This window comes from Cheilinus undulatus, linkage group 8, assembly GCF_018320785.1.
Source record: "Cheilinus undulatus linkage group 8, ASM1832078v1, whole genome shotgun sequence".
Classification (NCBI taxonomy): Eukaryota; Metazoa; Chordata; class Actinopteri; order Labriformes; family Labridae; genus Cheilinus; species Cheilinus undulatus.
The window spans coordinates 40,491-63,773 of record NC_054872.1 but is presented as its reverse complement, the minus strand read 5'-3'; the positions used below and the strand labels follow the sequence as shown (position 1 = coordinate 63,773).

Below are 23,283 nucleotides of genomic sequence, written 5' to 3'. Positions count from 1 at the left end.
AGCTTCAAGAGATCTGAGAGGGGAACACCATCCCTACAGTTAGCTGTGGTGAGCATCTTGATGCCATAACCGACTTGACAATCTTGAAGCCGGCCCAAGGGCGGAGCAAGCAGACCTTGTGGTGATATTCTCAGATTCAGGAGAGGACTCCCTCAACCTTGGTTCTGATAAAGACAACAAGGACTGTGTGGAGCCGTTCATTACCTCAACGGCCACAAAGACCAGGGCTCTCCAAGCCTGGCTGCCTTTATGGACCTGCACGTAACCTGCAAAAAGAGCGGCTGTAAAGCTGGGCATTACATGACCTTAAGTACTCGCCAAGACCACCACATGTCGCTACGAGGGAAAAAGCTGCCTAAAGCTAAACTCTCAAACCAGACAAGTACTGCCAATATTCACCAAGGGCCTAGCGGAGGCTACCCGGTCATGGAGCAATCCGTTAAACGCCAAGAACCCTATCCAGGGCGGTCAGCATGTGACTGGGCTGGCATGGAAGAGAAGAGTTTCTCACACCTACATTTAGTCTAACCTCTATTGGCATCTCATCTTCACCCCTCACAGAAGTCCACCATGACCTCTGCAGGCCCTCCCTGCCCTCAAAAGCCCATAGTTTCCTCTGTGATGGGAAAAGGCTACATAGAGGTGGCCATAATGGTGAAGGTTCTGAACACATTCTCACTACTACTGGCCTACCAGGCGGAGCTAGAGGATGACATGTCAACCTCACCTACTCCAGCCCTGTGGGACAGATTGTGCGTGGTTACAGACCTCTGCCTACATCACCGGTGTGCTGTGCAGTCCTCTGGAAGAGCTATGGCCCTGATGGTCGCTCAGGAGAGAGCGAGATGGCTCAACCTTTCCAGCCTCTCTCACAAAGAGAAGTCTCCGCCACTCGATGTGCCTTTGGACCCCAAGGGTTTATTGGGCCCAGCTGTAGCCACGATGCAAAAACGCTGTGAGGAAAGAAAAAAAGAGGGTGATGCTCTTCAACTCTGTCTCCCCAGAGACGTGCCAAGCCCCCACCTCCAGCAGCAAGGCAGGCGTTTGCACAGGCGGTCTCACACCCAGCTTAGTGCAAATGTCAGCCACATTTAAAAATAAGAACAATAAAAAGAACCCGAACGTGCATGCTTGCTCGGCACCACCAGGAAGCATTGTGACCCTGCTAGTGGTGCAGCAGGCTAGCCTGACTGCTAACAAGGGCTCAATAAACACTATGATGGCACAGCCCGGTGCACAGCGTCGGCCTCTGGGCCCATGCACCGGGCCGGTGGTGAATGTGTGGGAAGTCCACTGGATACTAAAGACAGAGGTTACAGCTTTGAGGGAGGTTGATTTGCTTCAGTAGATCTAAATGACGCCTATTTCACATCCATAGGAAGTATTTGACATTTGCCTTCCTCTGCATATAATATGAATACCTGGTACTCCCGTTCAGACTTTGACTGAGTCCGTGGGTGTTCGTAAAATATGCTGAGGCAGCTATTGCCCCCCCCAAGGGGAAGGGGAATAGGCTTTGCTACATATATAGACTACTGTCTCCGAGCGGCACAGTAAAGAGTGTTTTGACACCAACGCAAGGCATCACCCTCATAGGTTTGTCGCTAGATTCTGCCTTGCTGGAAGCGCATCTGTCTGTGGAAATAGTAAAAGCCCCTCAGGCTTGTCTGGCACTTTTTCACAGGCGGGCTTTGCTGAAGTGCAGAGTCTGTCTCAGGCTACTGGGACTTATGACATCAGCACTGGCCGTTATTATGAGACCGTTTCAGCAGTGGGCAGCATCTCTGAAACTTCTTACATCATGCTTTTATTGCAGGAAGAAGTCCCTCCTCTAGACGCAGACGTCATGTCTAGTCTGGGGTAATGTCATATTGCTTCTGGGTCAGCGTGGGGAGCGTGTCCCATAATGAGATGCCTCACTCCTGTTTCAGAGAACTGGGGTTAATTCTATAACCTAATGTTATAATGCTTAAAAAGGCTGACCTAACTTCATTAACACAGCCTGTATGAATAAAGACCATGGGCACTACCAGATAGTATGTGTGGATAACAGATTTAGAATGTTTTGTTTGTCTTTGTTCCAGATCCTCACAGAGTTGGGTGGCTTTGAGGTAAAGGAATCAAAGTTCCGTCGGGAGATGGAGAAGCTAAGGAACCTACAGTCCCGTGACCTAGCTCTGGAGGTAGACCGGGATCGAGACCAGCTAATCCAGCAAACTATGCGTCAGCTAAACACGCACTTTGGTAGGCGCTGCACAACAACACCCATGGCTGTGCATCGGGTGAAGGTCACCTTCAAAGATGAGCCTGGAGAGGGCAGCGGGGTGGCACGCAGCTTCTACACAGCCATTGCCCTGGCCCTCCTTTCCAATGATAAGCTGCCTAATCTGGACTGTGTTCAGAGTGTCAGCAAGGGCATGCAGGCCAGCAGTACGTGTCACCACGATTACAATTCAAGTATGAAAATATCTAGGAACTAACATGTTCATGATCTGTTTTCCATTCTTACATTCTGTGATTCCTTCATGATGCTTGAAGCAGTCAATACCAACAACAAAAATCTTAACATTATAGTTTATAGTCATGTTTAATTGGTTTTGTATTTTGTGTGCTTGTCTATGTAGATCTAATGCAGCGCTTAAGAAACAGAGATAGGGAACGAGAGAGGAGAAGTGGAGGGCTTCGAGCAGGCTCTCGGAGAGATCGTGATAGGTAAATGTAGATGCCAAACATATAGCTCCCTACAAACACAAAAGCTTCTGTTCTCTGAAACTAAGACTGTGTGTTTGTGTCCTTCAGAGACTCCAGGAGACAGCTTTCTATAGACACCAGGCCTTTCAGGCCTTCATCAGAGGGAAACCCCAGTGATGAGCCGGACCCTCTTCCTGCACACAGACAAGCCTTGGGGGAAAGGCTCTATCCACGGGTCCATGCCATGCAGCCTGTAATTATTTATCTGCTCTCATCTCTGCTTTAAATTAACATTAAATATTTTTTTCAATTGAAGAACTTTCAAATGTTGTAGCCAGCTCCTGCTCTACTTTATTAAGAAATTTATGAGTATCAGGTCAATAAAGGGAGAAGTTCAAGATTTTTTTTTTACCGTACTTGATAGGATTTATGCTCTTCTGTTCAGGCGTTTGCCAGTAAAATCACAGGCATGCTGCTAGAGCTTTCTCCTGCCCAGCTCCTGCTGCTGCTGGCCAGTGAAGATTCTCTCAGAGCCAGGGTGGAGGAAGCCATGGAACTTCTCATTGCACATGGCAGGTAAAAAAAATGGGATGCTTAGCCAGACAAAACTGTTGAAGTCGTCACCATTAACAGTAAACAGAGCAGACATGTACTATTTTTAAAATGTCATAAATGCAACATTATCATGGATTACTAACATGCCACTGCTGTCTCTCTCAGGGAAAATGGTGCTGACAGTATACTGGACCTGGGTCTTCTGGAGGCTCCTGAAAAAGCTCAAGTAAACCTGACGTCTCAGATTGTAGCTTATACAGTAAAAGCATGCAGTGTTCCATTTTCCATAATGTGTCAAACATTTTAGTTGGTTTGGTATAATAAGTGATACTTATATCCTTAGACTTGGAGAGTAACTAAACCCTCAGACCATGTTTTCAGTTGGAGTTATTATTAGCATTTAGTTTGGTTCATTATTTTCCTAATCTTGACATTTCACAGTAATTCAATCTTACGTTTTGTTCAAAAAGCATAGAGAAACCTGGTTACTGCTGATGTGGTGTCAGCAGACATGCTGTCTGCGTTTACCCCACCACCTTTTTCCACCACTGTCAGTAGTAGCAGCCAATATATGAAATGTTTGGGCTACAGTAGGTTTCAGCACCCAAAGAGGCTGCTTTGAAATTCTAGCATTTTTGGAAGTGTGGTTCTTATGAAATGACTCTGTAGACAAAGTTAACAACACATGAACCTGTGCTTCCTACAGGACCAGATACTGTAGATAAAAATCAAGCCTTAAATTCAGTATATAGTGCAGCGGATAATTGCATTTTTCACAAGGACTGTTCAAATAGTGATACAAGGATGAAGCAAGGTCTACTCTTTTCAAAAATTATGCTGGCCACGCAAAAATCCAAGGTGGCGGTCATTTTTCAAGATGGCTGTCTTGCCTGACCACATTTTGCTTTATTTTATTTTTATAAATTGTTGCTCAATGATTTTTTTAAAGATAAAAATGTTTCTTGAAAACCAGCTTCATGAGTTTTGTTTTGATTATTGTCATAACATAAAATTTATATTACAAAGATGGCATCCAAGATGGCCACCATTAATTTAAAGTATTCATACCTAGGCAACTACTGAACATATATTCATGATTTTTTTTGGAGTACACATACATTTTTTGGGTCGTAGAATCCAATGGAGCCACTTTCACATTTGTAAGTACAGAACTGAGGCAATGATGAGAGTTTACAAATGTAATGGAGTGAATGTCAGCACACAACCAGGGCACGCTGGTGACATCGCTGCTGTGTAACTCAGCATGGGGTTCAGTGTCAGTGAAATTTGTCTTTTGCGGCAGCCATCTTGGACGCCATCTTGGTTAATGTCTAATATGCAACCAAGGTTTCTGCTACATGTAATTGATCGTGGTGCACCGCCATGCCAAAATAATAGCCACCATCCTTCAGAATTATGATCTTTTTTTTTCAGATGTTAAAAATGTAAATTATATTGTATGAATGGATCCATATAAACATATAGTTTATATTTGCGCACATTTACAAACCATAATAAGAGTTTGAAATTGTAGTCATGAAATGTGACACTGCTCTGTAACTTAATTTTGAAAAAATGAACACCGGAGTCTCAACTTCCTGTCTGTGGTCACACACAGACGGCTGATAAACTTTACTTTTGTTTAGTTAAGTACTTCCCTGATTACAATCCCATGATTAGCGGTAAACCTGTGTAGATTCATCATCAACCGTGTCTCATGATGGAGATGAGAAGCTAGCAATCTAAAAATAGCTCGTTGTCGTAAAAACTCCGGCGGAACTTTAGTTTTGTTTCTGTTATGATTCGAGACTGGATAAAACAGCGACGGACTGTCAGGCTCCTGTCGGGAACATTTGGGTGTGTGTCTGTGTGTGTATGACAGACTAGAGGAGAGATAGTGTGTCTGTCCATGAATGCGGGTCGGCCTGACAACAAGCATGAACGGACTAACATTAGCTTGTGGAATACGTGAGTGGTAAATGTTTATAAGTTATCGTAATATGAGTAACTTTTATAGGCTGAGACTTACCTATGGCTCCTCTGGGATGAAATAATTACAAGAGTACGAAATAAAAGCAGAATCCCACTATAGGAGTCTTTTATTTAAATCATATCCCCAGGCTGTCGTCATTAGTATGATCTTAAAGTGTTTTTGTATGTTTGAAAGGAGGGAGGCAAAGTAAAAGCATAAAAATATCATTTTCATTTTTCTAAAAACATTTTTGAGTGTGTTTATTCTGTGGCATGTTCAAGTTATTCAATTTAACAGAACTAAAAAAAATGAGAGCCCTCCCCCACAGTTTCAAAAAAATCTCGGAGGAAACCCTGGCAACTGCCATGGACAAAATTACATTCACTTGCAATTTTAGTGTCCAAAGACCTAGACTTATACAGGTAAAGGCAGGCTCTGCCAATCAGAGATGTGTTACTCTAGGATTGTGGGTAGTGTAGTTCTTTCCCCAGAGTTCAGGAATAAACCATTTTTGTAAACTAGATTATGACAGACAAACCTATCTTGTTAAGGAGGATATAGCATTTCACACTCAGGCCAGTCTATCCAGTCTATCATCAACCAATAGTCTTTGTTTGTATCGCACCTATTCATAACCAAAGTTATCTCAACACTCTTAGAAGACAGACCCAGACTAGTATTATAAAGACCAGCATTAGCTCAGCACTGGCTGTATTTAGCCTCATAAAACCTACCCTTTAACAGGCAGGGATCTTGAACCTGACTCTTGTTGACAGCTATCTGCTGGGGCTGGATAGGAGAAGGAGATTGAGATGGCTGTCATGGCCTTAACCTACACTATACTGCCAAAAGTAATTGCTCACCTGCCTTGACTCAGATATGAACTTAAGTGACATCCCATTCTTAATCCATAGGGTTTGATACGACACCGGTCCACCCTTTGCAGCTATAACAGCCTCAACTCTTCTGGGAAGGCTTTCCACAAGGTTTAGGAGTGTGTTTATGGGAATTTTTGACCATTCTTCCAGAAGCACATTTGTGAGGTGATTTGTGCGTGATTGGTCACTCCAGAGAAGGCGTCTCCACTGCTCTAGAGTCCAGTGGCAGCGTGCTTTACACCACTGCATTCACACTTTGCATTGCACTTGGTGATGTATGGCTTGGATGCAGCTGTTACCATGGAAACCCATTCCATGAAGCTCTCTACCACTGTAGTTGAGCTAATCTGAAGGCCACATGAAGTTTGGAGGTCTGTAGCCATTGACTCTGCAGAAAGTTGGCCACCTCTGTGCACTATGACCTCAGCATCCTCTGACCCCGCTCCGTCATTTTACGTGGCCTACCACTTGGTGGCTGAGTTGCTGTGGTTCCCAATGGCTTCCACTTTGTTCTAATACCACTGACAGTTGACTGTGGAATATTTAGGAGCCAGGAAATTTCACCACTGGACTTGTTGCACAGGTGGCATCCTATCACAGTACCACGCTGGAATTCACTGAGCTCCTGAGAGTGAGACATTCTTTCACTAATGTTTGTAGAAACAGTCTGCATGCCTAGGTGATGATTTTATACACCTGTGGACATGGAAGTGACTGGAACACCTGATTTACATTATTTGGATGGCTGAGTGAATACTTTTGGCAACATAGTGTATCTCCTGTTGTGTAGGATATTACTGTAATGTCAATAATAACCTTACTCCTGTTGTGTAGGATATTACTATAATGTCAATAATAATAGTAGCAGTATGTGAAGAATTAGCAAATCTCAACCATGATTGACAAAAACCAGAACAATGCAGTGTTAGCATTATCAGCTAGGATGATAATAGAAATAATAACTACAGCAGTTGAACTAGAATTGCTTAGATTCAGCTGTTCTAGTAGTATGAATATTTGGACTAAAGTAGCATAGACTGATGTTGTTTCTGAAGGGGACAGGTCTGATCCCCATTCCCTCCCGACCAGAAACCTTCTAAAGGGCTTTTTTTGTTGTCGATTTTATTCAACGACTTCTTGTCGTGGATGAAAGTCAGGGGTTTAGTTACTCTTCCAATGACATTAAAGCTTCTGTCTGAAGTATTTGTCCTTAACTGCCAACCTCGTCCCAGTTAAACCCCCTTTTGTGTGTACTTGCAGCAAGAAAACCGCAAGCGTCATTGTTCAACCCGCAGCGTGGTGGACATGGAGCTGGATGACCCTGATGATGGGGACGACAATGCTCCTCTCTTCTACCAGCCGGGCAAAAGAGGCTTCTACTCTCCTCGGCCTGGCAAGAATACAGAGGCTAGGCTAAACTGCTTCCGCAACATTGGCAGGTAACAGAACCATATCTAGCTTGAGTCCATCTTCACAGGAAAAAAAATGGACATTTAATCTACATAAAATGTCCACATTTGAGTAAATTGGTAGCATCATTAAAATGCAAACATACTTGTGATGTTTATATGATGTTTTAAAGTCCAGTTATTGTGCTAGCCCACCAGAAAGCAGGCTTTGAAATGCCATCATATCTTAGACTAAAATTGTTCCAAATCAAATTTGTCAAAGTGCCGCCTCTGGCAACAGTAGAATGTCATAACTGTGGAGACAAAAGCTGGAAAAACAACCACATGTAGGGACGGTTTATGGAGGCTCAGCTGAGATGTACGGATCTGTAGAATTATCAATGTGTACATACTTCACATACCACCAGTTTGTGTGTAATGTACCTGAGGAGGATCATTAGTAGATTGAGCACTACCTCCTACTGTAAATCCTTCATTCTCTACCCGTGTCCTAGCTGTAAGCATCCTAGCTGTAACTGTCCTTGCTGTAACTGTCCTAGCTGTAACTGTCCTAGCTGTGACTGTCCTAGCTGTAACTGTCCTAGCTGTAACTGTCCTAGCTGTGACTGTCCTAGCTGTAACTGTCCTAGCTGTGACTGTCCTAGCTGTAACTGTCCTAGCTGTGACTGTCCTAGCTGTAAGCATCCTAGCTGTAACTGTCCTTGCTGTAACTGTCCTAGCTGTAACTGTCCTAGCTGTGACTGTCCTAACTGTAACTGTCCTAGCTGTAACTGTCCTAGCTGTAACCATCCTAGCTGTAACCATCCTAGCTGTAAATGTCCTAGCTGTAACTGTCCTAGCTGTAACCATCCTAGCTGTAACTGTCCTAGCTGTAACCATCCTAGCTGTAACTGTCCTAGCCGTAACCATCCCAGCTGTAAGTGTCCTAGCTGTAAGTGTCCTAGCTGTGACTGTCCTAGCTGTAATTGTCCTAGCTGTAACTGTCCTAGCTGTAACTGTCCTAGCTGTAACTGTCCTAGCTGTAACTGTCCTAGCTGTGACTGTCCTAGCTGTGACTCTCCTATCTGTGCCTGTCCTAGCTGTAACCATCCCAGCTGTAACTGTCCTTGCTTTAACTGTCCTGGCTGTAACTGTCCTAGCTGTGACTGTCCTACCTGTGACTGTCCTACCCGTAACTGTCCTAGCTGTAACTATCCTAGCTGTGACTGTCCTGGCTGTGACTGTCCTAGCTGTGACTGTCCTACCTGTGACTGTCCTAGCTGTGACTGTCCTAGCTGTGACTGTCCTACCTGTGACTGTCCTACCCGTAACTGTCCTAGCTGTAACTATCCTAGCTGTAAATGTGCTAGCTGTAACTGTCTCTGCTGTACCTGTCGTAGCTGTAACTGTCGTAGCTGTAACTGTCGTAGCTGTAACCGTCGTAGCTGTAACCATCCTAGCTGTGACTGTCCTAGCTGTAACCGTCCTAGCTGTGACTGTCCTAGTTGTAACCGTCCTAGCTGTGACTGTCCTATCTATGACTGTCCTAGCTGTAACTGTCCTATCTATGACTGTCCTAGCTGTGACTGTCCTAGCTGTAACTGTCCTAGCTGTGACTGTCCTAGCTGTAACTGTCCTAGCTGTGACTGTCCTAGCTGTAAGCATCCTAGCTGTAACTGTCCTTGCTGTAACTGTCCTAGCTGTAACTGTCCTAGCTGTGACTGTCCTAACTGTAACTGTCCTAGCTGTAACTGTCCTAGCTGTAACCATCCTAGCTGTAACCATCCTAGCTGTAAATGTCCTAGCTGTAACTGTCCTAGCTGTAACCATCCTAGCTGTAACTGTCCTAGCTGTAACCATCCTAGCTGTAACTGTCCTAGCCGTAACCATCCCAGCTGTAAGTGTCCTAGCTGTAAGTGTCCTAGCTGTGACTGTCCTAGCTGTAATAGTCCTAGCTGTAACTGTCCTAGCTGTAACTGTCCTAGCTGTAACTGTCCTAGCTGTAACTGTCCTAGCTGTGACTGTCCTAGCTGTGACTCTCCTATCTGTGCCTGTCCTAGCTGTAACCATCCCAGCTGTAACTGTCCTTGCTTTAACTGTCCTGGCTGTAACTGTCCTAGCTGTGACTGTCCTAGCTGTAACTGTCCTAGCTGTAACTGTCCTAAATGTAACCGTCCTAGCTGTGACTGTCCTAGCTGTGACTGTCCTAGCTGTGACTGTCCTACCTGTGACTGTCCTAGCTGTGACTGTCCTAGCTGTGACTGTCCTACCTGTGACTGTCCTACCCGTAACTGTCCTAGCTGTAACTATCCTAGCTGTAAATGTGCTAGCTGTAACTGTCTCTGCTGTACCTGTCGTAGCTGTAACTGTCGTAGCTGTAACTGTCGTAGCTGTAACCGTCGTAGCTGTAACCATCCTAGCTGTGACTGTCCTAGCTGTAACCGTCCTAGCTGTGACTGTCCTAGTTGTAACCGTCCTAGCTGTGACTGTCCTATCTATGACTGTCCTAGCTGTAACTGTCCTATCTATGACTGTCCTAGCTGTAACTGTCCTAGCTGTAACTGTCCTAGCTGTAAATGTGCTAGCTGTAACTGTCGTAGCTGTAACCGTCGTAGCTGTAACCATCCTAGCTGTGACTGTCCTAGCTGTAACCGTCCTAGCTGTGACTGTCCTATCTATGACTGTCCTAGCTGTAACTGTCCTAGCTGTAACTGTCCTAGCTGTAACTGTCCTAGCTGTAAATGTGCTAGCTGTGACTGTCGTAGCTGCAAATATGCTAGCTGTGACTGTCGTAGCTGTAACTGTCGTAGCTGTAAATGTGCTAGCTGTAACTGTCCTAGCTGTAAATGTGCTAGCTGTAACTGTCTCTGCTGTACCTGTCGTAGCTGTAACTGTCGTAGCTGTAACTGTCGTAGCTGTAACTGTCCTAGCTGTAAATGTGCTAGCTGTAACTGTTGTAGCTGTAACTGTCGTAGCTGTAACTGTCGTAGCTGTAACTGTTGTAGCTGTAAATGTCCTAGCTGTAACTGTCTTACCTGTGCCTGTCCTAGATGCAAGTATCCTAGCTGTGACTGTCCTAGCTGTAACTGTCCTAGCTGTGACTGTCCTAGCTGTAACAGTCCTAGCTGTAACTGTCCTAGCTGTAACTGTCCTAGCTGTAACTGTCCTAGCTGTGACTGTCCTAGCTGTAACTGTCGTAACTGTAAATGTCCTAGCTGTAACTGTCATAGCTGTAACTGTCCTGGCTGTAACTGTCCTAACTGTAACCGTCCTAGCTGTAACTGTCCTAGCTGTAAATGTCATAGCTGTAACTGTCCTAGCTGTAACTGTCCTAGCTGTGACTGTCCTAGCTGTAACTGTCCTAGCTGTAAATGTCCTAGCTGTAACTGTCATAGCTGTAACTGTCCTAACTGTAACAGTCCTAGCTGTAACTGTCCTAGCTGTAAATGTCATAGCTGTAACTGTCCTAGCTGTAACTGTCCTAGCTGTGACTGTCCTAGCTGTGACTGTCCTAGCTGTAACTGTCCTAGCTGTGACTGTCCTAGCTGTGACTGTCCTAGCTGTGACTGTCCTAGCTGTAACTGTCCTAGCTGTAACTGTCCTAGCTGTGACTGTCCTAGCTGTAAGCATCCTAGCTGTAACTGTCCTAGCTGTAAATGTCCTAGCTGTAACTGTCATAGCTGTAACTGTCCTAACTGTAACAGTCCTAGCTGTAACTGTCCTAGCTGTAAATGTCATAGCTGTAACTGTCCTAGCTGTAACTGTCCTAGCTATGACTGTCCTAGCTGTAACTGTCCTAGCTGTAACTGTCCTAGCTGTGACTGTCCTAGCTGTGACTGTCCTAGCTGTAAATGTCCTAGCTGTAACTGTCATAGCTGTAACTGTCCTGGCTGTAACTGTCCTAACTGTAACCTTCCTAGCTGTAACTGTCCTAGCTGTAAATGTCATAGCTGTAACTGTCCTGGCTGTAACTGTCCTAGCTGTAAATGTGCTAGCTGTAACTGTCTTAGCTGTACCTGTCATAGCTGTAACTGTCATAGCTGTAACTGTCCTAGCTGAAAATGTGCTAGCTGTAACTGTCGTAGCTGTAAATGTGCTAGCTGTAACTGTCGTAGCTGTGACTGTCGTAGCTGTAAATGTCCTAGCTGTAACTGTCTTACCTGTACCTGTCCTAGATGTAAGTTTCCTAGTTGTAACTATCTTAGCTGTAACTATCCTAGCTGTAACTGTCATAGCTGTGACTGTCCTAGCTGTAACTGTCCTAGCTGTGACTGTCCTAGCTGTAACTGTCCTAGCTGCGACTGTCCTAGCTGCGACTGTCCTAACTGTAACTGTCCTAGCTGTGACTGTCCTAGCTGTGACTGTCCTAACTGTAACTGTCCTAGCTGTAACTGTCCTAGCTGTAACCATCCTAGCTGTAACCATCCTAGCTGTAACTGTCCTAGCTGTAACTGTCCTAGCTGTAACCATCCTAGCTGTAACTGTCCTAGCTGTAACCATCCCAGCTGTAACTGTCCTAGCTGTAACCATCCTAGCTGTAACTGTCCTAGCCGTAACCATCCCAGCTGTAAGTGTCCTAGCTGTAAGTGTCCTAGCTGTGACTGTCCTAGCTGTAATAGTCCTAGCTGTAACTGTCCTAGCTGTAACTGTCCTAGCTGTAACTGTCCTAGCTGTAACTGTCCTAGCTGTGACTGTCCTAGCTGTGACTCTCCTATCTGTGCCTGTCCTAGCTGTAACCATCCCAGCTGTAACTGTCCTTGCTTTAACTGTCCTGGCTGTAACTGTCCTAGCTGTGACTGTCCTAGCTGTAACTGTCCTAGCTGTAACTGTCCTAAATGTAACCGTCCTAGCTGTGACTGTCCTAGCTGTGACTGTCCTACCTGTGACTGTCCTAGCTGTGACTGTCCTACCTGTGACTGTCCTACCCGTAACTGTCCTAGCTGTAACTATCCTAGCTGTAAATGTGCTAGCTGTAACTGTCTATGCTGTACCTGTCGTAGCTGTAAATGTCGTAGCTGTAACTGTCGTAGCTGTAACTGTCGTAGCTGTAACCGTCGTAGCTGTAACCATCCTAGCTGTGACTGTCCTAGCTGTAACCGTCCTAGCTGTGACTGTCCTAGTTGTAACCGTCCTAGCTGTGACTGTCCTATCTATGACTGTCCTAGCTGTAACTGTCCTATCTATGACTGTCCTAGCTGTAACTGTCCTAGCTGTAACTGTCCTAGCTGTAAATGTGCTAGCTGTAACTGTCGTAGCTGTAACCGTCGTAGCTGTAACCATCCTAGCTGTGACTGTCCTAGCTGTAACCGTCCTAGCTGTGACTGTCCTATCTATGACTGTCCTAGCTGTAACTGTCCTAGCTGTAACTGTCCTAGCTGTAAATGTGCTAGCTGTAACTGTTGTAGCTGCAAATGTGCTAGCTGTGACTGTCGTAGCTGCAAATATGCTAGCTGTGACTGTCGTAGCTGTAACTGTCGTAGCTGTAAATGTGCTAGCTGTAACTGTCGTAGCTGTAAATGTGCTAGCTGTAACTGTCCTAGCTGTAAATGTGCTAGCTGTAACTGTCTCTGCTGTACCTGTCGTAGCTGTAACTGTCGTAGCTGTAACTGTCGTAGCTGTAACTGTCCTAGCTGTAAATGTGCTAGCTGTAACTGTTGTAGCTGTAACTGTCGTAGCTGTAACTGTCGTAGCTGTAACTGTTGTAGCTGTAACTGTCCTAGCTGTAAATGTGCTAGCTGTAACTGTTGTAGCTGTAACTGTCGTAGCTGTAACTGTCGTAGCTGTAACTGTTGTAGCTGTAAATGTCCTAGCTGTAACTGTCTTACCTGTGCCTGTCCTAGATGCAAGTATCCTAGCTGTGACTGTCCTAGCTGTAACTGTCCTAGCTGTAACCGTCCTAGCTCTAGCTCCACTAAACTGTGACTGGCTGGTGAACATTGTTACGTGTTTGTTCTCCACAGGATTCTGGGTTTGTGTCTGCTTCAGAACGAGCTCTGTCCAATCACGTTGAACAGACATGTCATCAAAGTGCTGCTGGGGAGAAAGGTAATGCTTTTGTTTTCCTGTCCTTATATGAATCAAAGATTCTTCCATCTAAATTCTGCTGTTTTTGAATTGTCTGGCAACGTTCTTTTATCTTCTAGGTGAACTGGCATGACTTTGCATTCTTTGACCCGGTCATGTATGAGAGCCTGCGGCAGCTCATCCGCCATTCTCAGGCTGGAGAAGCAGAAACTGTCTTTGCTGCTATGGATCTGGCCTTCGCCATTGACCTCTGCAAAGAAGAGGGTGCTGGACAGGTACCAGACTGCGGTCTAATTAGTCCCTTAACAACATGATCCATGACATTTTTGTGTGCCATTCACATTAGTTTCACTACAGATCATTGTGATAGTAAGGGATTGTGTTGAATACAAACATACAGGGAAGGCAGACTTTGGTCTCATCAGACATGACAAGATTTTATGGCGACTGAGGCCTTGTTTACACGACAGTGTTTTGCTTCATTTTCTGTTTACCTTTCCAAATAGTTCCACGTTTTCACGGCAAGGTTTTGAAAACAATCTCTTTCTCCATGAGAACACAGGAAACACAAAAACAAAGTAGGAGGGTGATTTACTGCACAATAAAACTGTCTCTATAAGGACAGTGCTGCACATTCACAGTATTTCATGTGTTTTTGATAACATGTAACATTTCATCACTAAATCCTCTTCCTCACCATCATAGCGCCACAGTGAAATTTTACAGCACAAACTAAGCGGAAATCGTGAGAGGGGCCGGTTTCATCGCAAGGCCATTTTATGACAATAGCCCGAATTGTCATTACAAGGTCATGTCCAAGTCCAAGCTGAAGCAGCATGTAGCTGGACAATGACACGGTGAAATGGTTGAGAAACACTGTACAGGAGACTTTATTCATGTGTTTTAGTCATGCGGCCTGATTAGCTGATGCTGATCACCTGGTAACTGAGCCTCAGCTGTTTTCTTGACATACCTGGTGGTGTTGACCCTCCCTATGAAATAGAATCCTTTATTTGAATTTTATACAGACATGCAGTTCCTGTCAAGGTCTTGATGAGAGCAGGTGTAGAAGAGATTAATTTTATTATTTCCAGCTCCATTTGAACACATTAAAAACTTTTATTGAGAGAGGATTGTGTGTTGTTGTTTTGATTGACGTCACCAAAGTCAAGAGAACACAGAAACACACACCAATGCGCGCTTTGCGCCCTAAAACACACACAAATACACAATCTCTCCCATTCACTTCATATGGGATATATGTGTGGCTGTCTTTGGCGACTGACGTCGCCAAAGACTTTATGGGGGACTGTATGTGAATGAGAAGCCAGCCACAGCATCCCACCATCCAGTTAAAGCATTGTTTAAATGGGCTGCTTTACTGGAACAGCTCCATGTGTGTGCGTGATCAGAGCTCATTGAGGGCTGTATGTGTGTCAATCAACGATGACATCATCAAAGCACCAGAGCTGCTGTTGCCATGGTAATTAATGCCTGCATGGTTACGCATCACTGATCACAGATCAGTTACACCTGAGACAGCAGAGAGTAGCTTTGGGTGATTTTTGCTTGTAAACACAGTCTCTTTCTCCTCTCCGTGTGTGGAAACCGTAAATGGTATTATCAAATGGATTTTTTGTGTTAAAATGAGCCGTGAAGTTTCTCTGCTCGGGTTGAGCGGCCACGGCTTAGTTCAGAGAGCAGCAACACTCGAGCTAACAGCTGACTGCAGCCGTAGTGTGCATGTGCGTTTTCAGAAAGCGCCGTTTTCCCTGTTTACACGGAGACAGGGGCTTTTTGAAAAACCTTCACCCTAGAGCCTGTTTCCAAATTGTTCTGTTTTCAGGCACCAAAACGCTGTTCTCGTGTAAACGAACAGCCAAAACACTACAGAAGGTTATGTGTAAACAGGGCCTGAATTTGTGTTTTAGCACACCTCTGATCGGCTTAGGCTTTTCTCCTCACAAGAACCTCCCTGCCTCTAGCCAAACATTGAAGACAAGAGAAAACACTTAAATTCAGTGTTGAATGCTGCCACAGTATCAGAAATGGTAAATATACTTTCCAAGAACAACGTAAACCTTTGAGCAATGCTTCGACAGTATTCAGGCTGAAACCACAGCAACCAGTTTTTGTACCATGATGGTGAAGGTTCTGGATTCTGATGGAGCACAGTAAAGTAAGAATAATGAATGTTTATGGACAAAGATGCAGCTTTGTCCCACCATGAGCATGGACTTTGGAAGGATTGCCTTCTAACAGAAACCACAGACGTACCCAGACTGTGTGGCTCCTGCACTACCAATCAGGTTTAACCCGGCCCCCATAACCACATGCATGGTGAACAGCCATACGCTGCAGCCGTGGGGTTGTGAGGGGGTAGATGGAGAACAGGAGATAAATGGACAGACAAAAACAGGAGTAGGATTTACAGTGTTAAATCTGATTGGTCCATAGTCGCCCCATTGTGAAATGAATGCCCCCCCACTGGTGAATATTTGGAGATAAACCTTGTGATTAAACTATTTGTTTTCTGGATTTGGAATAGTAATGTATTCTGTGACAGGACGTGACCCACTCTGGATTATGGTGAGATGTAATTACCTAGGGCAACACCCATCAGGGAAACTTACACCAACCCCAGCTCTGCGAAGGCTCAACAACATGATTAGATTTTAAAGGTCTCATATTATGCAAAATCCACTTTTTCAGGCTTTTCTAACAGAGATATGTGACCCTGGCCAGTCCACAATCCTCTGAAAGAATCAGACCCCACCCGCTTTTATCTACCTTCCAGAAAATGTGTGCTGAAACAAGCTGTTCTCAGATTTTCTCCTCATGATGTCATGTGGGGAGTTAGCCCCGCCCCCTGGTTTAGGTGGCCCTCCCTGCTTGGAAGAAAGTCCCGCCCTCCTCTCCTGATTCTCCACTCAGGCAGGTGGCAGCTGAGAGGAGGATCAGAAGAGCCACATCCATTAGGCCAGATCACTTCCTGAGAGGGGCGGAGTCAGACAGCTCATTAAGATTTAAAGTGACCGACACAGAAACAGCTTGTTCTGAGCAGGGCTGAAACAGAGGGGTTTTTAGACATGCAGAAACATGAATAAACTTAACATGCATGTTTTAGGGATCTCTGAGACCAATATAAACTTGTCTTTAAGGGTCAAATATGTGACCTTTAAGGAACCTTGGACATGGTACTGTGTGTGTGTGATGTACAGTATAAAGTACTCTGACATGTCTTAATGCTGTGTTCTTCCTGGGTCCAGGTGGAGCTTCTGTCCGGCGGAGTCAACATGCCGGTAACCCCTGTAAACGTGTACGAGTACGTCAGGAAGTATGCAGAGCACAGGATGCTGGTGGTGGCTGAGCAGCCACTCCATGTGAGTAGAACATTTAGACATGACTTCTACTGAAATGCTGTTCTGTGAGTGGGCATGTTTTTTCATCAGCTATGATTTCTGGTTTTGTTAAGGCGATGCGGAAAGGGTTACTAGATGTCCTCCCTAAGAACGCCCTGGAGGACCTGACTGCAGAAGACTTCAGGCTGCTGGTCAACGGCTGTGGAGAAGTCAATGTCCAGATGCTCATCAGCTTCACCTCCTTCAACGATGAATCTGGTACTCAGCGTTCTGGATCCTTCTTTATAGTATCCCATTTTAATACTGGCATTAATTCTGCAGTCAGAGTTTTACTGGTTTACATGGTTTAACTTCATCCAACAGGTGAAAATGCAGACAAACTGCTGCAGTTCAAACGCTGGTTTTGGTCCATAGTGGAGAAGATGAGCATGACGGAGAGGCAAGATCTGGTAAGTCTGATCTGCTCAGCTCTGAGCATGAAAACCAAAGCCATCACGGACATCCAGGAAGGATTCTTTTCTAGACCCTGACATTAATCCACATACTGCCAGGCAGTACACTGCTTGTATTTTTTCATAGCGTTTTAGTGAATGGCTTCAAAAGCAGTTTGGTGCATTCAAATCTCATTTTCCATCATTTTCAGACACGCAGTGCTGCTAGCTTGATTATCAACCTTTATCAGCTGCAGCATTAGCAGTAGAGCATCAGGATGTTAACACGCTGCATTCACAGTGCTATACCTGCAGAAACTTTTCCAGAGTGTAAGATAAATGCCTTTGTTCCAGGAGCATGTTGTTGTTGTCAGGGGAAAGTGAATGCTAAGGTGACTGAGTAAACTAAAGAAATATCCACCAATGACTGAGGCGAAGTGTGCAGAACTGAACCTGGTTAAACCTGGTAAACAGGTACCATTACTGCCTCACACACCTGTCACAGGTACCATTACTGCCTCACACACCTGTCACAGGTACCATTACTGCCTCACACACCTGTCACAGGTACCATTACTGCCTCACACACCTGTCACAGGTACCATTACTGCCTCACACACCTGTCACAGGTACCATTACTGCCTCACACCTGTCACAGGTACCATTACTGCCTCACACACCTGTCACAGGTACCATTACTGCCTCACACACCTGTCACAGGTACCATTACTGCCTCACACACCTGTCACAGGTACCATTACTGCCTCACACACCTGTCACAGGTACCATTACTGCCTCACACACCTGTCACAGGTACCATTGCCTCACACACCTGTCACAGGTACCATTACTGCCTCACACACCTGTCACAGGTACCATTACTGCCTCACACACCTGTCACAGGTACCATTACTGCCTCACACACCTGTCACAGGTACCATTACTGCCTCACACACCTGTCACAGGTACCATTACTGCCTCACACACCTGTCAAAGGTACCATTACTGCCTCACACACCTGTCACAGGTACCATTACTGCCTCACACACCTGTCACAGGTACCATTACTGCCTCACACACCTGTCACAGGTACCATTACTGCCTCACACACCTGTCACAGGTACCATTACTGCCTCACACACCTGTCACAGGTACCATTGCCTCACACACCTGTCACAGGTACCATTACTGCCTCACACACCTGTCACAGGTACCATTACTGCCTCACACCTGTCACAGGTACCATTACTGCCTCACACACCTGTCACAGGTACCATTACTGCCTCACACACCTGTCACAGGTACCATTACTGCCTCACACACCTGTCACAGGTACCATTACTGCCTCACACACCTGTCACAGGTACCATTACTGCCTCACACACCTGTCACAGGTACCATTACTGCCTCACACACCTGTCACAGGTACCATTACTGCCTCACACACCTGTCACAGGTACCATTACTGCCTCACACACCTGTCACAGGTACCATTACTGCCTCACACACCTGTCACAGGTACCATTACTGCCTCACACACCTGTCACAGGTACCATTACTGCCTCACACACCTGTCACAGGTACCATTACTGCCTCACACACCTGTCACAGGTACCATTACTGCCTCACACACCTGTCACAGGTACCATTACTGCCTCACACACCTGTCACAGGTACCATTACTGCCTCACACACCTGTCACAGGTACCATTACTGCCTCACACACCTGTCACAGGTACCATTACTGCCTCACACACCTGTCACAGGTACCATTACTGCCTCACACACCTGTCACAGGTACCATTACTGCCTCACACACCTGTCACAGGTACCATTACTCCCCCACACACCTGTCACAGGTACCATTACTGGTTCACACACCTGTCACAGGTACCATTACTCCCTCACACACCTGTCACAGGTACCATTACTTCCTCACACACCTGTCACAGGTACCATTACTCCCTCACACACCTGTCACAGGTACCATTACTCCCTCACACACCTGTCACAGGTACCATTACTGCCTCACACACCTGTCACAGGTACCATTACTCCCTCACACACCTGTCACAGGTACCATTACTGCCTCACACACCTGTCACAGGTACCATTACTGCCTCACACACCTGTCACAGGTACCATTACTGCCTCACACACCTGTCACAGGTACCATTACTGCCTCACACACCTGTCACAGGTACCATTACTCTCCCACACACCTGTCACAGGTACCATTACTGCCTCAAACACCTGTCACAGGTACCATTTCTGCCTCACACACCTGTCACAGGTACCATTACTGCCTCACACACCTGTCACAGGTACCATTACTCCCCCACACACCTGTCACAGGTACCATTACTGCCTCACACACCTGTCACAGGTACCATTACTGCCTCACACACCTGTCACAGGTACCATTACTGCCTCACACACCTGTCACAGGTACCATTACTGCCTCACACACCTGTCACAGGTACCATTACTGCCTCACACACCTGTCACAGGTATCATTACTGCCTCACACACCTGTCACAGGTACCATTACTGCCTCACATACTGATGTGTTCGATCCCACACATATTCTGACAGGTCATGCTAACAGTTAATGTTGATGTGTTGACTTTTGTATCAGCCTGATGAAAGAAGGAACCCTCAGAAAACCACATCTGTGTCATAACTAGGCAGACATCACTAGTGCTGTGGAGATAACACCATTAAAAACACTTCTTCACCACAGATTCATCACACTGAGTTCAGACCAACTGTCTGCTGCAGTGTTGTAAATCTGTTGCTCTCATGATTTTGATATTTTTATTGATCTGATCAGTTGGCACGTTTAGGATTAATCAAGACCGGCTCTCTAGCGCCCCCTCCCCTCCTCTGGTTTTCTCCAGAGCACACAGAGCCCAGGTCTGGTGCAGACGTGCTACAGCGCTACGGCCAACAGTGCTGAATTCATCCTCCCTGGTTAACGCTTTACTAATGCGGCTACTGCTTTAAACCCGTTAGGTCAGAGAGGCAGTCTTTCATTACAAGCTCACACTAACACCATACTAGAAACTTCCTTCACTTGTGTTTGATTAAAACGTTCATGAGAAATCTTAGCTAGAGTAACAGAACACCAAAGAAAGGAAGAGAGGGCCAAGAAACAGAACATCTTTACAGTTCGAAACCATCACCTCCTCCCAGTGTGACTGCATGAGCTCACCGTTAAGGTCTTTACACACTGGGTCTGTTTATTTCATTCAAATTTCTCGCATGCTAAAAAATAAAATCTATCTCATGTTGTTCTGATGACGCCTGCATACTCAAGCCGAAATTTTCGTCCATTATAAATTTTTTGGGAACGGGTTTGATTTTAGCAAAATTTCTCATCAGTTCAAGTCATTTAAACGGGTGGTTGATGATTCAAAACAGTTCCTGCTGCTTCCTCCTCGCTTGCCCAACCCTGCCCAACCCCTCCCTCTCTTTCCCTCTCTCTCTCACACCGAAACCTCACTTCGGACACCCCAGTTTGCCGGTGTATTGTGTGGATATCAGTCATGGAAATATGACGGATGAAGGCAGGAGTTGGAGCCTACTCACAGCTCATAACAGAGACAGAATTACAACGTTGCTCTCCGTTCCTCCAGCTTGTCTCAGCGCTATGAGGCATGAGCGTGTGTTGAATGAAGCTCTCTGTCAGGATGGATCCAGCTGGATTTTAAAGGAGTGACAGAGACACAGGCTCGCAGTACAAAATTATTTCCCACATTCTACGAATTTTCTCAGTGAGGGCAGATAAAAACGCATCGGGTCTAGTGTGTAAAGACCTTTAACCCAGCTCTGTCTGCTGTGCTCTACTCTAGAGAGGGCTTTAACTGTCAGTCTGCATCACAGGAACCACCTCATTCATCAGGAGAAACTGGTTTACAACTTCCTTAAACTGATATCTGAGCTGTGCTCCAGCTTCTCTGACCCCTCTTCAGATAAATCTGCTTTTCTCTAAGCTTCAACTTAATCAAATACTGAAAAGGTTAACTGAGATCTTTGTTTCCTCAGGTCTACTTCTGGACCTCCAGCCCATCTCTACCAGCCAGTGAGGAGGGCTTCCAGCCGATGCCCTCCATCACCATTCGGCCCCCCGATGACCAGCACCTCCCCACAGCCAACACCTGCATTTCACGCCTCTATGTGCCACTCTACTCTTCAAAACAGATCCTCAAACAGAAACTTCTGCTAGCCATTAAGACCAAGAACTTTGGTTTTGTGTAGAGACAGAAAAACCTTTAAAAGGAATCAGAAAAACATGTTTACTGTTGTGAAATATTTACCTATCTTAATTTTGTAGATTAATTTTCTGTGTACACAGTTTTATGAAATTTGACAATTGTTGCTATTTCCCCAGGCTGTAATATTTGTGTTGTGAACACAAACACTGTTCTTTTTTAATTTGACTGTTTTTGTTGATGAAGAAATCCACAGTCCAGAACATTCCTCCATTGGCCCTGTAGAATCTAAAGCCCACAGCCATGCCTTCATGGCTTCGACCTTTGCTTCCCACCATGACGGTCTGACAGAAGGCTGTCAGGCCGAGCCCAGCCAAAGACGACAGCAGCTGAAGTATTTACAGAAGGAAAGACACACTGTGACTGAGTTTCCCTTCCCTAGAGACTATCAACGACAGTTCACTGCTGCCTTTGTGAAGAAGTCCTTTGTCCTGTACAAGGGGAGTAGGGAATTTCAAAATAAACTTGGATGCAAATACATCGTCTTTCCTTGATCTCTGATTGCAGATGAATGGTTTCAAAGTTTCATATCTGTACCAAGTCTAACTAATATCCTTTACCTATCCCAGTGGACCCTGTTCAGCAGATTTGGACATCAACAAAGCCTACCTCTACCTTTCATCAGGAGCCTTCCTTTAGGTTTCCAGCCTGTTCTATACCACTTCTCCTGTTTGGGCTCACGGCTGCCTACTTTATGTTCACACAGAGTAAAAGGTACAGGAACAGCAGCTGGTAAAAGGTTCAGTGTCTAGATGCTCAGCTTGCTGGGATTATATAGGCTTTTGTTGAAGGTGGAGATGCGAGTGAATTATTTTTCACTATTATTTTTAGCTGGCCGTGTGCTTTTCATTCAGACTGTCCTCTGGTATTTCCTGAACCCCCCCATCCCCGTTCCTCCATGACTGTCACGCTTACTGCAGAGAACCTCCAGGCTTCAGTGGACGGTTGTGAACCAGGGACCAGGTTCTGTGGAGGTTAGGGGCTGCACATGTGAGGAGGGCTTCAGCTTTATCCAGTATAGTGAGTCGGTGGTCAGCTTTTTGAAAAATGATATGAATGGAGCGGTGGCTGGATGTGGTTTATCAGTAAACATCAACTTAGAACCTGAACTTCAGAGGAAAGGCCAGAGTCTGCTGCGCTCTGAGTCTGGAGCTGGTTCAGTCTTCTATGATCCTCGTTGGTCTGACGATGCCGGCAGCTTCTCTCTGCTCTCTGACCAGAATTATCTATGAACAGCAGTGGTGGTCCATAAAAACCAGGACAAGGCTTTGGTTGCTATCCTACAACCACAACACCTGCTGGATGGCGCTCTTTTGAAAATTTTGAGTATTGAATGTGAGTTTAGAAAAGCGCTGACTTGGCATATTTCTGTGTTTGTGACGGCCGTGATAGGTGTGACCAACAGCAAACAGGTTGAAATACTGCAGATTTCTAAATTTTGGGTGAAATTTTCATGCAGAATCTGTGTCAGTTTTTAAATTCTTATCATTAATTGACCCCCCATAACTAAACCAGAAAAGAGCCCAGCGCTGCTCCAGATCCGCGTTTAACCCTGTAATAAAGGAAACCTCTAAACCTGAGACTGTTTTCAGGCCTTCTACAGTCATGTTGGTGTCTAACATCTAAAAATCTTCTGAATTCGTACTCTCAGGAGACAGAATGTTAGGAATAATGACAGCACCTCAGGATCAGGTCATTATGGATGTCT

General features: G+C 45.4%; 1 protein-coding gene across 7 annotated transcripts in view; it reads left to right on the top strand.

Annotated features, from left to right (window-relative positions):
• The window catches only part of ubr5 (ubiquitin protein ligase E3 component n-recognin 5), a 186,209-nt gene extending 164,156 nt beyond the window's left edge, over positions 1-22,053 (top strand). For 5 of the 7 annotated variants that reach the window (XM_041792405.1, XM_041792404.1, XM_041792403.1 and 2 more), the window contains exons 47-58: positions 2,085-2,457; positions 2,625-2,712; positions 2,800-2,944; positions 3,137-3,267; positions 3,412-3,472; positions 7,357-7,535; positions 13,445-13,529; positions 13,628-13,783; positions 16,778-16,891; positions 16,984-17,128; positions 17,234-17,319; positions 21,349-22,053. In XM_041792405.1, the coding sequence (XP_041648339.1) occupies positions 2,085-2,457; positions 2,625-2,712; positions 2,800-2,944; positions 3,137-3,267; positions 3,412-3,472; positions 7,357-7,535; positions 13,445-13,529; positions 13,628-13,783; positions 16,778-16,891; positions 16,984-17,128; positions 17,234-17,319; positions 21,349-21,561 (1,776 nt within the window). In that variant the 3' untranslated portion in view covers positions 21,562-22,053. The remainder of the gene's footprint in view (positions 1-2,084; positions 2,458-2,624; positions 2,713-2,799; positions 2,945-3,136; positions 3,268-3,411; positions 3,473-7,356; positions 7,536-13,444; positions 13,530-13,627; positions 13,784-16,777; positions 16,892-16,983; positions 17,129-17,233; positions 17,320-21,348) is intronic. The other 2 variants (XM_041792407.1, XM_041792406.1) reach the window with 1 other exon arrangement.
• Positions 22,054-23,283: the final 1,230 nt, after the last annotated feature.